At 35.3% G+C, this 15,158-nt stretch overlaps 1 protein-coding gene and 1 pseudogene across 1 annotated transcript; both read left to right on the top strand.

Annotated features, from left to right (window-relative positions):
- The first annotated feature begins 2,498 nt into the window (after positions 1-2,498).
- Positions 2,499-3,566, top strand: LOC145036367 (uncharacterized protein At4g14100 pseudogene; annotated as a pseudogene).
- Positions 3,567-7,479: 3,913 nt separating this feature from the next.
- On the top strand, positions 7,480-14,723 carry FAS4 (RNA helicase family protein). The gene is made up of 11 exons (XM_078986531.1): positions 7,480-7,660; positions 8,451-8,536; positions 8,622-8,696; positions 8,767-8,816; positions 8,898-8,958; positions 9,156-9,494; positions 9,570-9,782; positions 9,910-10,128; positions 10,210-10,323; positions 11,069-12,196; positions 13,173-14,723. Exons 2-11 carry the CDS (start codon positions 8,456-8,458, stop codon positions 14,619-14,621), a joined length of 3,729 nt encoding a protein of 1,242 aa, XP_078842657.1. The 5' UTR covers positions 7,480-7,660; positions 8,451-8,455; the 3' UTR covers positions 14,622-14,723.
- The last annotated feature ends 435 nt before the right edge of the window (positions 14,724-15,158 follow it).

The following is a 15,158-nucleotide window of genomic DNA, read 5'->3' on the forward strand; positions in this document are numbered from 1 at the left end:
TCTCTCTCTCTCTCTCTCTCTCTCTCTCTCTCTCTTTCTCTCTCTCTCACTTCACATGATCAAATATGCTAGGGTTCTTTTCTCTGAAAGGGTGGCCGCAAATGAAGGCCATAAGGACCCTTAAATAGGGCACAAGCCCAAGGATTTAGGGTTTCTGTCAACAACACGGACTCGTCGAGTCCACTCATTAATCTGAGTCATCATTCGCGATCCTACTTGACGAGTTAGGGCATTGACTCATCGAGTCACTCCTCATATCACAAAATAAACAACTAAATAACTATACCTGGGAATCCGGATGTTACAATATGTGATAGTAGTATTAGGGGAGATATTCCCCAAAATATCCGGTCGAAAGGACCGAAGGGGAGGCCAGCACCCAAATATGCTAGGCAATATCCGGTCAAAAGGACCGAAAGGGAGGCCATCACCCAGATATGCTAGGCAATGTCTGGTTGAAAGGACCGAAGGGGAGGCCATCACCTAGATATGCTAGGCAATATCCGGTCAAAAGGACCGAAGGGGAGGCCAACACCCAGATATGCTAGGCAATGTCCGATCGAAAGGACCGAAGGGGAGGCCAGTACCCAGATATGCTAGGCAATGTCCGGTCGAAAGGACTGAAGGGGTAGGTCGGGCACCCAGACATGCCTGACAGTATTTATGTTTTATGTTTGTATGGTATGTGGTATGATGGGGGAACTCACTAAGCTTCGTGCTTACATTTTTCAGTTTTGTTTCAGGTACCTCTTCAACGAAGGGGAAGGAGCCGGTGCGGTAGCTACACATCACACGCACATCAGATTTCCACATTATTGATTCATGGGATTGTACTATGATTTTACTACTATTGGCGTTTTGATTTGGAACATATTTTGAATGATTTATGGTTCATTGTGATATTAACATGATTTTCAGTAAATGTTTTATAAATCAATTAATTAAAAATGAATTTTTGGACTCGAAATTTGGGACGTTACAGAAATGCAGCCATTGTAGTGTATCTTTTGGATCTACTTCCTCCTTCTTGAACCTCCAATTTCCTTCTTCTCCTTCTTCCTCTTCAAGAGCACAGAAATCACACAAAGGTGTCTCAAACACTCACAAGGTGCACTAGGGTTTCGTGGGTGGGGGTTTGGGGTATGGGGGCTGAAGATGAGGCTAAGGGAATGAGAATATGATGTTTAAATAGGGCACCAAGTCCCAAAATTAGGGTTTCCCAACCCAGACCAGACTCGCCGAGTCAGTCCCCCGACTGCCGAATCCACCACTTAATCCGCGACATGGAACTCGCTCCCACTCGTCGAATTCCTCCCTGGACTCGACGAGTAGACCTCTTGACTTGGGGTTTTCTATCCTTTCTTGACCTTCTGAATTTGGGGTGTTACATATTTTATTGACAATAAAATCAAAATATAAGGACATTTATACACATTTCTTTTTAAAAAACGAATAAACTAAAAATATATTTGGATATGGATAGGGGCTTATTTATGGTGACTTTACCGTGTTATAAGTTATTTTTTAATGACTTGAAAGGGTAATGAACTTTCGACTTTGTTCATATTTAGTCATTAAACTTTTTTTTATTATCTATTTGACACTGAACTATTGAATTTGAAACTGTTCACATTTTACCCTTATGACCGGTTGTTACCGGTCATAAGTGTAAAATATGAACAGTTTTAATAGTTCAGTGACAAATAGATAATGAAAAAAAGTTTAGTGACTAAATGTAAACAAAATCGAAAGTTCGTTTCCCTCTAAAAAAAGTTCAATGACTAAATGTGAACAAACTTTCTTCTTGTATTATGGTTTAGCAAATTATGTATTTTTGTTAAATTTTAACAACATTTGTTGATGAATAAATCTATAAAAAAAAACAAAACCCCAAAAAAAGTATAAAAAATGAAAAACGAAACCAATAGGTTCTGGGCCTAGTACGCCCAACGTACCCATGAGTATGCCCAACGTACTAGGTGGTCTCCGCGTTGTATGCACACTGATGAGTACGCTAAGCGTACCCTAAGGTTCTCAAGGTATACTCGTTTTTCACTGTTTTTATAATCTAGGCCAAAAATGACAATAACTCAAAAGATCAAGGTTCTCGAGGTATACCTGGACTCGGGATGTTACAAATTATATATATGTTGTTATACTCGATGTATTGAGATATATTATATTAGGATATTCTTATATATATATATATATATATATATATATATATATATATATATATATTAAAGGGGAGCACTTCTTAGGAATAGTGCTTAACCAAAGTTCTAACTAGGGTACTGTTCATCGGGTTCGCTCCTCGACCATGGTAAGGAATATTGGTCCTTCAGTTTCTTTGTTCTTCTGATTTTTCTTCTCCCGTCAAAATCGTCTACAAGCCCTAACAAGTCTTCTCGATTCTTCTTATTTTTATATTCTTTTCTCGATCTTCTCTCCACCGATGATGAAGCACAGTACTGCCGATTTTCAGATCGGAGTCACCGATGGCGTTCATCCTCACTTCGACCGACTCATTTCTTCATCTAATTTCTTCATCGTCTATTTTTTCCATCCACAGAAATATCGACGAAGGTAGGTGCGGGGCAGAAGGAGACGAACCCTTCATTAAGGTAAAATCCACTTCAGTGATATTCTTCAAACCACTTCTTGATTTGAGTTTCTTCCCCGTAGTTCACACTTTGGTTTCTCAGATCGATTGGTTTTCCCGACTTGGTGTGCTTCTAATGTTTAGTTGTCGATCTTTTGGTGGTGCTTCTGCTGCAGATTGTTGTTGTAATTGTCGATCGCTGGTTGAAGATAGAAGCAGAAGCACTTACGATAATGTCAATCTCTACCTCTCCATCTTACTATTGACCACCATTGCAGCATTATCGACAAAGGGGGAGGAGCCGCCCAAGCCAACGCCATGGCCGGAGTAATTCTACTCACTTCTGGTCATGAACTACACCGACGAACTTCAATTGATAGATCTTCGGTACGATTGGCCCAATGGCCATAACTTTAACATCATCCAACATCAGTTCAGAAACATCAAGTACGACCTGGAGTGGAACAATGGTACATCATTCTTCTATACCCTCGATTCCAATCGCAAGTGCTCCTCCGCTCAGCTGGAAGTCAGGATCCTTATCTCTGATTGGCTTGACGGTGCCACCTACATCGATCAACGACAAGTCGACGGCTTCCTCTGTTATGTATGGGAGAAGGTTGATTTCATTACTTACTATGAGGATGTAGTCACTAGACGACCTGTTCATTGGGTCTTCTACACTGGTATGTAACATACGCCCCCTTTCAGATTCTTTATTTTGATTCATTATTTGGTGAAATTGTGGGACTTAGGGTGACGGTTTGAACAATTGTGTTGGATATGATGTTGCAGGAAGAGCAACACACATGATGACATTCGAAGTTGGTGTTGTTCCTGAGGATGCAGAGTGGTAGGCTCCTTTGTATTGTTTTGAAAAGACTACTCGTGTTGCATGTTTAGTAGATATGTAGCACTTTCACTTTGTAGTTAGTTTGTAATAATAGTTCACTTACTTGCTTATGTAGATGCATTTGGTTCCACTTTCACTTAATAAAAGCTTGAAACCTATACAGATCTAGCAATATTGTAAAACTTTTCACTTGGCCCAATTTGATTCATTTTAGAAAGTATAAAACCCTATAAAAGCAAGCTTAGTAGTGAAAATCAGTATCTGTTTGCATATCCTTTTCTAATGTGCATTCAATCTATTTGTTTTTTTAATCAAGCTCGAAGTTGGTTCATAAACACATCTACACCTTCTTCGAGTAGGAAAGGGAAATGTTGGATGAGATCAGATAATCAAAACAGTGGATGTCCAAGTCAGTCCTTTTTTTTTTCTCACTTTTGCTAATCATAGTGCCAGATCCACCTCTAGCTATGAAATCAGGTATGTTCCCTGATTTGTTGCCTTTTTAATTTGTTTTTCTAGATTTGAGAACGTTTGGTTTGCTGTTTGTTCCCCAGATTAGTATGGATAGATGGGTTTGCGGTGTTATGAGCACACAGATTTAACTACAGTTTTATAAGTTTTTGGTAAAAATATCATATGAGGTTAGTACAGTTATGTTTTCAGAATATTGCTTTTGGTTTTGTCCATGGATTCTTTTCTTCAGGGTTATGACTGGAAGGTGAAGATTTCTTTTTTTATTACTCTTATTTTTTCCATTTGGAACAGTAATAAGAAGAAGACATCGATGTGGTTAGTTTTTTAATCAAATTGATGCGATGGTGCTCAGATTAATATAAAGCTTCTATTCTTTTTTCAAATATCTATAATTTTAATGTGATTTTTTAGATTTTAGGGTTTCTTAGTTTGTGGCTATTGTACAGGTGATTTGAATAACCTTCTTGCTGCCTTGCTCCACATTTGAACCAGATGTCGTGTTAAGGTTGGTTTACATGATTCCTAGATATATTAACAGAGAGTGTGACAACTGTTAATTAATTAAAAAATGAAAAAATCTTTGAACAGCTGGGACATTTTTTATTTTGATGCTCTTGTAGAGGTATTTTTATGCATTTACCGTATTATAAAAATAAAAAATTGTTGAATCATTTAATTAAAAACGATATATTACAATTGTATGTATGTATGACTTATATTCATTAAAAAATATTAATATTACAAATAATGATAGCATATACTCTGGAGTTTATAGGTCGTTGTGTATCTTGGTGAGATGACGGGGGTACGTGTGGTTGAAAGAAGATAAAAGAAAACACTTGCAGCAACAGATGAAAGAAGGTTGTTATTATCACCATTTAATAGTTGAACCTATATTCTTATTTGAAGATACTTTTTAGATTAACGAAAGCCATTCAAACTTTAAATAACACATCTTTATGCAAGGTAACCGTCATTGCAACCCGGTTTAATTCTTTATATTTGGAGCTATAATTGCAAGGTTGCAACATTTTTTATTTTTTGCTAAATATTAAACCAATACTATCATTTTGTTTGTTATAGCCCTCCAATTACACAAGATTCATCAGATAAATTAACCATTTTATGATTTTGACAAAAAGATTAATTAATCACAAAGATATAAACCAGGTGTATATTTATGATGTTGCAAGTGTTTATCCATTAGCATCCTCCAAGACTGCAAGATAGAAGTTTTCAACACTGCAAAGGTAATAATAAAATTACTATTTTACCCTCTACCCTTTTTTGTTCAAAAAACTTATAACTTAATTTACAGGTTAATACTCCAAGCACACAAAAAAAAGATGGCATCTGTTGGATCGTTTTCATGCAAATCATGCAATGAAGAAGGTCCATCTAAAAATGAAAACCGTTGAAAATTATGTATACATATCTTATATTGTTGTTACAGGAAAGCGAGTGATTCGTTCGGAAATAACCAAGAAGTAAGTTGATGAAATCAAAAAACCTCTACACTTGACTATTATGGTCATTTGCTGCAACCATGTACTATTATGGTCATTTGTTGTAGCCGAGTACCGCCCTATATTTTAAAATTCGGTACGGTTCGCTACCGGTTCAAGTACGTTACCGGTACGGGATCCGGATTTGCGCCAAACTGTTTATCCCTGTTTGAAAGTCCAGTAATTTCTTCCACAGAATAATGTCAGCATTTACAAGTTTTTGTTACTGTTCTTCTATCACATATCTCCCTTTTGAAGATTTGTATGCTTCTAGCAATCAAAATACATTGTCTTTTGTTACTAATTCTATTTTTCAGTGAGAAGATGCATTCCATAATCAATTCCATTATGTTGGTGCAGGTGTATGTAATACGTGGGGAATGCATATTAGAAAAATCAAAATTTTAAAGTTCACTATTTTGCTGGAGGGATATTGTGCATTTGTGTAAGTGATAGCTCAGAATGATGTCACTCTCCGAATTCATCATGTCATGGGAAAAAATGCAATTTGGTCCGTTCATGGCTGTTACCAAAACTCCACCATTGAATACAACTATGATACTATTTATTTATGTTTTTATTCATTTTTTGTGATTATACATGCTCAAAAATTAGGAGAAGGTTGTTTTTTTTAAACAAAAAACAAAGAACTTTGCAATTACATTGCTATTTATGAAATATAAAACCTACATTAACCAAGTACATTGTTATTTCCTTAATAGAAAAAAACACTTTCATTCTTTACTTCTTTTTAATTAATTATTACTCATGTCAAAACCAAAAAAAAGTTCACACTTCTAAGTTGACAGCTCATTTGCAAATTTTAGATAAATTGACAACTCATTTGCAAATTTTAGGCAAATACATAATCACTTTCAAAAACCAATTCAAACATCCCATACACTATCTTGAAGCTATTAAATAGTTCCTCAAATAACATTTACAAAGAATAAAGAAGGGAAAAAATTGTCTTATGTGACCCCCGCAACGCCGGGGTTCCCCACCTAGTTTAGTATTAAAAATAATATCAAAAATGAAAGTCAAGTTGTTTAGAATTTAGACATTTTTAATTTATTCGGACATTTGATTTATATCTGAGATTGTATTTACTTAAAAAGTTTGAATAATTATTGAAATTTATGATTATTTAACTAGACATATAGAATTAAGTAAATCTGTTAACATGTTTTATGAAGTATTGCGTCCAAACCACCCCCTCCATATTACATTTACAAAAATATTTTTCTAGAAAAAAAATAATTATAAATTCAATTATTAAAACGTCGTTATTTTTTTCTTTAAAAAAATCACTCATAATTTTAAAAGGTTTTAGAAAAAACAATTCATATTTAAATAACTACTTAAAAAAAATAAGGTTTTTAATTTTTCTCTTCAGAATACAACGTAATTTCTTACTATGAAACATAATTTCTTAATAGCTATAGGTGAGAATTGTTCATTTTTTTTTTGTAAAACCAAAATCAGATTGGAAATTTTGATTTTTTATTTTGGAAAATACTAAACAATTAGTTTCATATTTCGGTTTTGGTTTTTCGTTTTTTTAATATATTTTTTGGGTTTTGTTTTTTTATTTCATAGATTTTCTTCATCAACAAATGTTGCTAGAATTTGACAAAAGATAAATAATTTGCTAAAACACAATACAAAAGGAAATTTGTTCACATTTAGTTATTGAACTTTTTTAGAGGGAAACGAACTTTCGATTTTATTCACATTTAGTCGTTAAATTTTTTTTTATTATCTACTGTTCATTGTGTCCTTATGACCGGTAACTAAATTTTTTTTTTCATTATCTATTTGCCACTGATCTATTGAAACATTTCACATTTTACCATTATGACCGACATAAGAGTAAAATATGAACAATTTTAATTGTTCGGACAAATATATAATAAAAAAACATTAGTGATTAAATGGGAATAAAATCCAAAATTCTCAATCATTATCTTTTTTATTATTATTATTATTATTTTTAAAGGGCTTCAAACTAGTATAAAAGATAAAATTACATTAATACCCTCAAAACCTATACCTCGTTCACAGCTCCCGTCGTTCAGATACAGCAGCCTCCACGCTTCTTCTTCACGAGCACAACTGCAATTTCTCTCCCACCTGCACGGCTGCACCATCGACACTTCTCCTATATCCGCCTCCAGACCTCCGCTCGACGGCGCGACCAGCTACGGTCTCTCCTCCGGTCTCCTGGTAAGTCACTTTCTTTTTTCTGGTTCGGTTCAAATGTATGCTTGTCTGATTAGATGAAGCAGCTGAAATTAATCGTTCGATTAGTCTCTAATATGTGTGCTTGTTGTTACAGACCTTATGTATGATTTCTGTGTTAATATTGTATGATATTGATATATATGTGTTTTATGTTGTTCATTATGTGCAACCCGAGCTGGCAATCTATCAATGATGTCAACTTCTGCTCCTTCATGTGCTTTCAACATCTATTAGTTTATTGTAAAAAGTAATTTTACATCAAAAAAACTGATTCATATTAACTTTAAAGACAACACACTGACACTACCTGAGAACAAGTAATAAAGTTCATATACTGGTTTATGAAAGTGAAGCTTAGTACATTTGGAACAATTAGAATAATACAAATTCTTTCTGTTCATAGTACCAAGAAGTTCATGTGTATAGTGTTTTCAATTGGTTTAATGCAGCAACAATTTTTTGAGAAAAATAAACTGGTAAACAGCCAAATCTGAATTCTTGCTGGTTGTAAGAATGAAGTAAACATTTGTTACAAATTACAAACAGGCAAGGCAGATTGAAAGAAAAAACCGAACATTAACAATAGTACAAATTTATAATTTACAAGAATGACATCATTAACACATCAATAACAATTCGAGTTATGGAGGACAAGAGGATAACAACACTTTTTTTTTTTTATTTTTTATCAAAAAGTGTTTATTTGGTTAAATAAGCAAATCCCAAACACTCCCTTAGTGGTTGAGTTATATATTCATGCTGTTTTTTTCAGCTTAAATGGAGATGATAGGCGATAGCAACATGATCATGATGACACAAAAGAAGAAGAAGAAAAGTAAAGAGAGAAGTTTGAAGCAGGTATGCCCTACTGGTAATTTGTTTTCAATCATCCTTACATTTTCTTTCACAAGATCTTAATGGGCTGATACTTTTCCTTTTGAAGGGACCTCTAAAGTCAAAGAAAAAGGAAAAACTTAAACCAAGCAACTCCCAGAAGAGAAAGCTGAGGAAACTTGAGGTTTTGATCCGTTCCTCCCTCTTTCTAAACTTGTTTGGTGCACATGTGACTGATTTCTTGTTGTATGCAGGAAGAAAAGGAGAAATCTGCCATGTTATCTAAAAGCTTAGAGACATTAGAGTATGTGAACTTCTGTTTGATGCATGACCCATGTGTATGTTTCTATTTTTTGACTGCATTTGTTTTGGTTTAACTTTTCAGTAAATACAAACTTCAAGAGGATGCTTATTCACTCATGTGGTCTTCACGCAATCTGGGCCAGGTTTGGGTTTTGTCCACATCTTAAAAAACTTCCTTGGTGCAATTGAATGAATAGAACTAGGAAACAAAGAAACACAATGATAAACCTGAATTCACTCATGTGGTCTTCCCAAAACTTTTTCTAACTGAATTCAATTCTAAGATAGCGAGCGAGTTACAGGAGAATGACCAAATTGCCCTCCTTTATTTGTTTTGTAGGTAGAAACTATGCGTGAGAAACGCAGAAGAGAAGTGCAGTTTGCCAAGACAGGTTTGGTACTGCAACACAGTGATTGGCCTTCAAAAAGAAGATGCAACGAAAGTGATTCAAGTGTAATTCACTCATCTGACCAAGTTGACAATGAGAATGTCTCTAGTCAACCCATGAACACAGATATTGAAATCCCAAATATCAGTCCACCACCTTCTCCAGAAGCACCATTTACCAAAGGAGCTGAATTAGACCTTAAGAGTGTTGTTGATCATGAGCATACCAACCCATCTATGACAGAAGATCATGAAGATTCATTGGCAACAACTAGCCATCGTAGAAGCATGGTATGCTTTTTATTTATTTATTTATTTATTTTTAAAAAATCTTGATTTTTATCATATACATTTTTATGGATATAGTTAGAGGAGGTAGATGCAAAGGCAAAGGGTGTGGCTCCTTCACGACCGAAACATGTAGTGGTTGGTGTATGCAGGCCAAAGGAGGTTGAAAGGAATAGGATGGATCTTCCTATAGTGATGATGGAGCAGGAGATTATGGAAGCCATATATGAGAATATCAGTGTCATCATATGTGGAGAAACAGGGTGTGGTAAGACTACACAAGTCCCTCAGGTAAGGTGAGCTGGATTTGGTTACATATATATATATATATATATATATATATATATATATATATATACTATTATTATATATCATAAGCATATATTGAAGGAATTTTATATTTTGATTGTTGTTGCAGTTTTTATATGAAGCTGGATTTGGTTCAAAAAGCAGTGGTATTATTGGTGTTACACAACCGAGGCGTGTGGCTGTGCTTGCAACTGCAAGGCGGGTGGCATTTGAGCTTGGGCTTGGCCTAGGGAAGGAGGTTGGTTTCCAGGTTAGGCATGACAAGAGGATTGGGGACAACTGCTCTATCAAGTTCATGACTGATGGAATATTGCTTAGAGAATTACAGGTTTCCTACCCTTCCTCAACAAAAAAACAAAAAAAAAAAAAAAAAGCCAAAGCCTCTATTTAATTTGTTTTTATGTTGCAGAATGATTTTTTGTTGAAGCGATACTCAACCATAATATTGGATGAGGCTCATGAGAGGAGTCTGAATACAGACATACTTACTGGGATGCTATCTCGCATCATAGTCGAACGCCTGGTAACTATTTTCTCTTTTTTTACCTCATTTATTATACTTTGCTTTTATAAGTTAAAAGAGTAAATTACACGAATGGTCCCTATGGTTTTGGGTAATTTGCACGCTTGGTCCCTAACTTATTATTATTATTTTTTAACTCGGAAGGTCCCTACTGTTTGTTTTTGTTACGCGTTTGGTCCCTACTGTTTGTTTTTGTTACGAACTTGGTCCCTACTATTTGTTTTTGTTATCGCACTTGGTCCCTGTATTACCTAAAAAGAATATTATTTAAATAGGGAAAAATGGTGGGGTAGGTAAGGTGAGGGGAGGGGGATGGGGTTGGGGTGTGTTTATTTAAATTTAAATAAATTAAAAAATCAAGGAAAAGTAGTCTTTTTAGGTAAGACAAGGACCAAACGCATAAGAAAAAGAAACAGTAGGGACCTTCCGAGTTAAAAAAATAAGTTAAATTACCCTAAACCATAGGGACCATTCGTGTAATTTTCTCTAAGTTAAATAATTGCTCATGAATTTTTTCTACTTATTACTCCTTTATGTTTGTCTTGTAAACAGTAAACACATCAGCCGTTTAACTAAAATCATCAAATATCTTTTTGCTTGTTAGTCTAAAGTAACTTGTATATTCAATAGTGTTAAAACCTGCAAATTGATACAATATACAAATTTTCTCATCTTTCCTATATATTTGTATTTCTTAATTTGGTTATTATGAGTCATGAACTCATGATGTTGTGTTTAATGGCAGAACATACATGAGCAGCAAAAAGCGTATGAGGTTTCAACAGGAAAGACAATTAGCCCTGAAAAGAAGATTTTTCCATTGAGACTGATACTGATGAGTGCCACAATGCGGGTTGAGGAGTTTGTGTCTGGGGGTAAAAGTAAAATCTTTGCTACTCCGCCACCTGTAATCCAGGTTCCAAGTCGACAATATCCAGTGACTACACATTTCTCAAAGAGAACAGATGTTGTGGACTACATTGGGCAAGCATATAAAAAGATTTTGTCAATTCATAAGAGACTTCCATCTGGGGGAATACTTGTATTTGTCACTGGACAGAGGGAAGTAGAATACTTGTGTCGTAAGCTGCGTAAAGCATCTCTTCAGATGACCAATAATTCCAACTCCAACGTAAATTTAAATTTAAATTTAAATAACAAAGTTGTTGTCTCTCAAGACTTTGACTTGAAGGAGATTGATGAAGCATTTAAGATGGAGGAACAAACGGATAATGATGATTGTGATTTGTCAGATGATGATGATGATGAGGATGAATCTGATGAAGAAAGCGATTTGGATTCTGTTAAAGATAACGAATCTGTGTTGGGAGAAAATGAAAACTTTGCTTCACTGAAAGCAGCTTTTGAAGCTTTGTCTGGGAAAAAAACAAGTTGTGAATCTGATCCGAAAGAATCAGATTCAGAAAAGGAAAAGGAAAAGAAGGATGATGGGTCCCGTAAGGGGACGGGTGCATTGACGGTTTTGCCCCTGTATGCGATGCTTCCTGGATCTGCACAGCTTCGTGTGTTTGAGGATATGAAGGAAGGAGAGAGGTTAGTGGTGGTTGCTACTAATGTTGCTGAAACGTCTCTGACAATCCCAGGGATAAAGTATGTGGTGGATACAGGAAGGGAAAAGGTTAAGAATTATAATCCTTCAAATGGGATGGAAACATATGAGGTGCAGTGGATAAGCAAAGCATCTGCAGCTCAACGTGCTGGAAGAGCTGGAAGAACAGCACCTGGCCACTGTTATCGTCTCTATTCTTCTGCTGTCTTCAACAACATATTCCCTGACTTTTCTACTGCTGAAATCTTAAAAATTCCGGTTGATGGTGTGGTTCTTCTCATGAAATCCATGGGCATTAAAGAGGTATTCTAATTCTAATTCTAATTCTACTTTTCATTTTCTTTTGGTTGAACCATACAAAGACATGGTTGTTACCGACTCATCTGTCCAAAAAATGTAAAACTGGACATTTTGGGCTGTTCCAGCTACTTCTTTTTGGCCCATTAGTAATCATAGTAAGTTAAATTTTGGTTCATAAGCTTCCTCAGTTATGTTCTTATTAAGGGGACATTTAAGACATTTGATTGTTTGTCTTTATATTTAAGACTAAATTACACTTTTGGTCCTTGTGCTTAGGTGGTTCTTTTGGAATTCGGACTGGTTCAAAAAAGAATATTTTTGTAAATATGGTCCCTGTTATAGGTTTTCATAACATTTTCGGTCCATGTCTCATAAAATGACTTTTTTACCTTTTTTATGTTGAGAGGGAGGGTGGCTTGTGGGTTGTAGGCCTTCTAATTTAATAGCCATTTCAATAATAAAAAGTGACCGGAGGGGCAAAGTAGTCATTTTACATGACAACGGACCAAAAATGTTGTGGAAACCTTGAATAAGGACCAAATATGCAAAGCTATTCTTTTTTGGATCTGATACAAAAAACACTTGAACACAGGGGACCAAAATTGCAAATTAGTGTATATTTAATATTGTGCCAAGTGACACGTTGCATATTTTTTTGGGACAAAGGGTGCAGTGAATGTGTGAAACAAACAACACTATAATTCCTCTTCTTACAAAAGGGAAACTGAAGAGAGAAATAATCTATGTTTTTGTATTTGATATGATATTCTTAGGATTCAAGTATGTGTATCTGCTGTGACCTTGGCATTATGATATTTCTTTTTCTAGTTACTTGTCTGAGATTTGTGTTTATCATTGATATATATATATATATATATATATATATATATATATATATATATATATATATATATATATATATATATATATATATATATATATATATATATATATATATATTTTGTTCAACTTGTTTCAGATAACAAAGTTTCCGTTCCCTACTCCCCCAGAAGCTAAATCATTGGTTGAAGCAGAGGTTTGTTTAAAGTCTCTTGAAGCCTTGGATTGCGATGAAAAATTAACGCCTCTAGGAAAAGCTATGTCCCATTATCCAATGAGTCCTCGTCATTCGCGAATGCTTCTTACAGTCATTCAAATCCTGAACAACAAGGGAAGAGGTTCATCAACAAGACAAAACTTAATTCTAGGTTATGCACTTGCAGCTGCTGCAGCCTTGAGCTTGTCAAATCCTTTCGTAATGCAGTTTGAAGGAGGAGATGAAAACCTCATCATAAGTAAGGATGATAAAAAGAAGAAAAAGAAACTCAAAGAAGCATCCAAAACGTCCCGTGCAAAATTCTCCAACCCTACAAGTGATGCCTTAACTGTAGCTTACGCCCTTCAGTGCTTCGAACAATCAGAAAACCAGTTACAATTCTGCGAGGAGCATTCGTTACACCTTAAAACCATGGAGGAAATGTCAAAGCTGAGAAAGCAGCTTCTCCATTTAGTGTTTAACCAAAAACCATGCGATACTGATACACAATCGGATCTTTTGTGGAATCACAGTAGCATAGAGGATGTAGAAAGCACTTGGATGGTTTCTACCAATTCCAATAATAAGCATCCACTGATGTTGAACGAAGAGGAGCTTTTGGGGCAAGCGATATGCGCTGGGTGGGCAGATAGAGTTGCGAGACGTGTGAGAGGGATTTCAGGGTTATCAGAGGAAGATAGAAAAGTGAGTGCAACAAGATACGAAGCACACAAAGTAAACGAAACGGTGTTCCTTCACAGATGGTCGTCTGTTTCCAGAACTGCCCCTGAGTTTTTGGTTTTCAGTGAGCTTGTGGAGCGTAAGCGGGCGTATATACATGGAGCCACAAGGGTAAAACCGGAATGGCTTGCGAGATTTTCTACCTATCTTTGTAGTTTCTCTGCTCCACTTACAGAGCCTAAGCCATATTACAACCCTCAAACCGACCAAGTCTATAATTGGGTGAATACGAGTTTTGGTGACCACTTATGGCAGCTCCCACTCCACAGTTTGCCTGTGAAAGACGAGAGAGTTGAAGTGAGAGTGAGTGTTTTCTGTTATTCTTTGTTGGAGGGTGTTGTGTTGCCATGTGTGAAACGTGTGCGTGAGTTTATGGCTGCTGCACCTTCGAGTGTGTTGAAGCCGGAGACAGAAGGGCATAAGAGATTTGGGAAAATTATTTATGAGTTGAAAAAAAGGAATATTCATAGTTGTGACATGCTAAGGAAGGCCTGGGATGAAAATAGAAGAATACTTTATCAGTCACTCTTGGAGTGGTTTCGGGAGGGATTTGAGTTTGATGATTTGTGGGAGGCCATGCAGCGAGAGGTACGTTTGGATCCTCAGGAACGCTTTGCCAAGACAAAAAAAAAAGTTATGTTGAAGAGATAAGTTTTGCTGTTTAATTATTAGGTATTGAGTATGACTGATAAAATATGTTTCCCAACAACTACAATCTCATCTTTATCTTTATCACAACTTTTTATTTATTTATTATTTATTTATTTAATTTAGATGTGAATGATAAAAGCAACTCTTTAAGATGCCAGTTCATTTAGCAACGAAATTTATTCATACATTAAAAGATCATGAATCCCACCATCATATATATATATATATATATATATATATATATATATATATATATATATATATATATATATATATTCTCTTCTTATTCAAAATAATAGTAGACACAGTTTTTGTATGAATGAATGAAACAGACAAAAGTCAACAACATAGACATAATCACTGGATAATTAATCAAGCAATCTGATTCTGACCAATATGTTATTTAGAAATCATACTTCCAACCAAAAAGTAGCAAGTATACTGCTACAGCCTACAGTATAAGAAAAAATTGTCATATTTTGTTGTTTGGGGTTTTTGGATAAAATTCTTAACCTTGTATTAGGATGCATCGGTGAA

This window comes from Lactuca saligna, chromosome 3, assembly GCF_052625555.1.
Source record: "Lactuca saligna cultivar CGN05327 chromosome 3, ASM5262555v1, whole genome shotgun sequence".
Taxonomy (NCBI): Eukaryota; Viridiplantae; Streptophyta; class Magnoliopsida; order Asterales; family Asteraceae; genus Lactuca; species Lactuca saligna.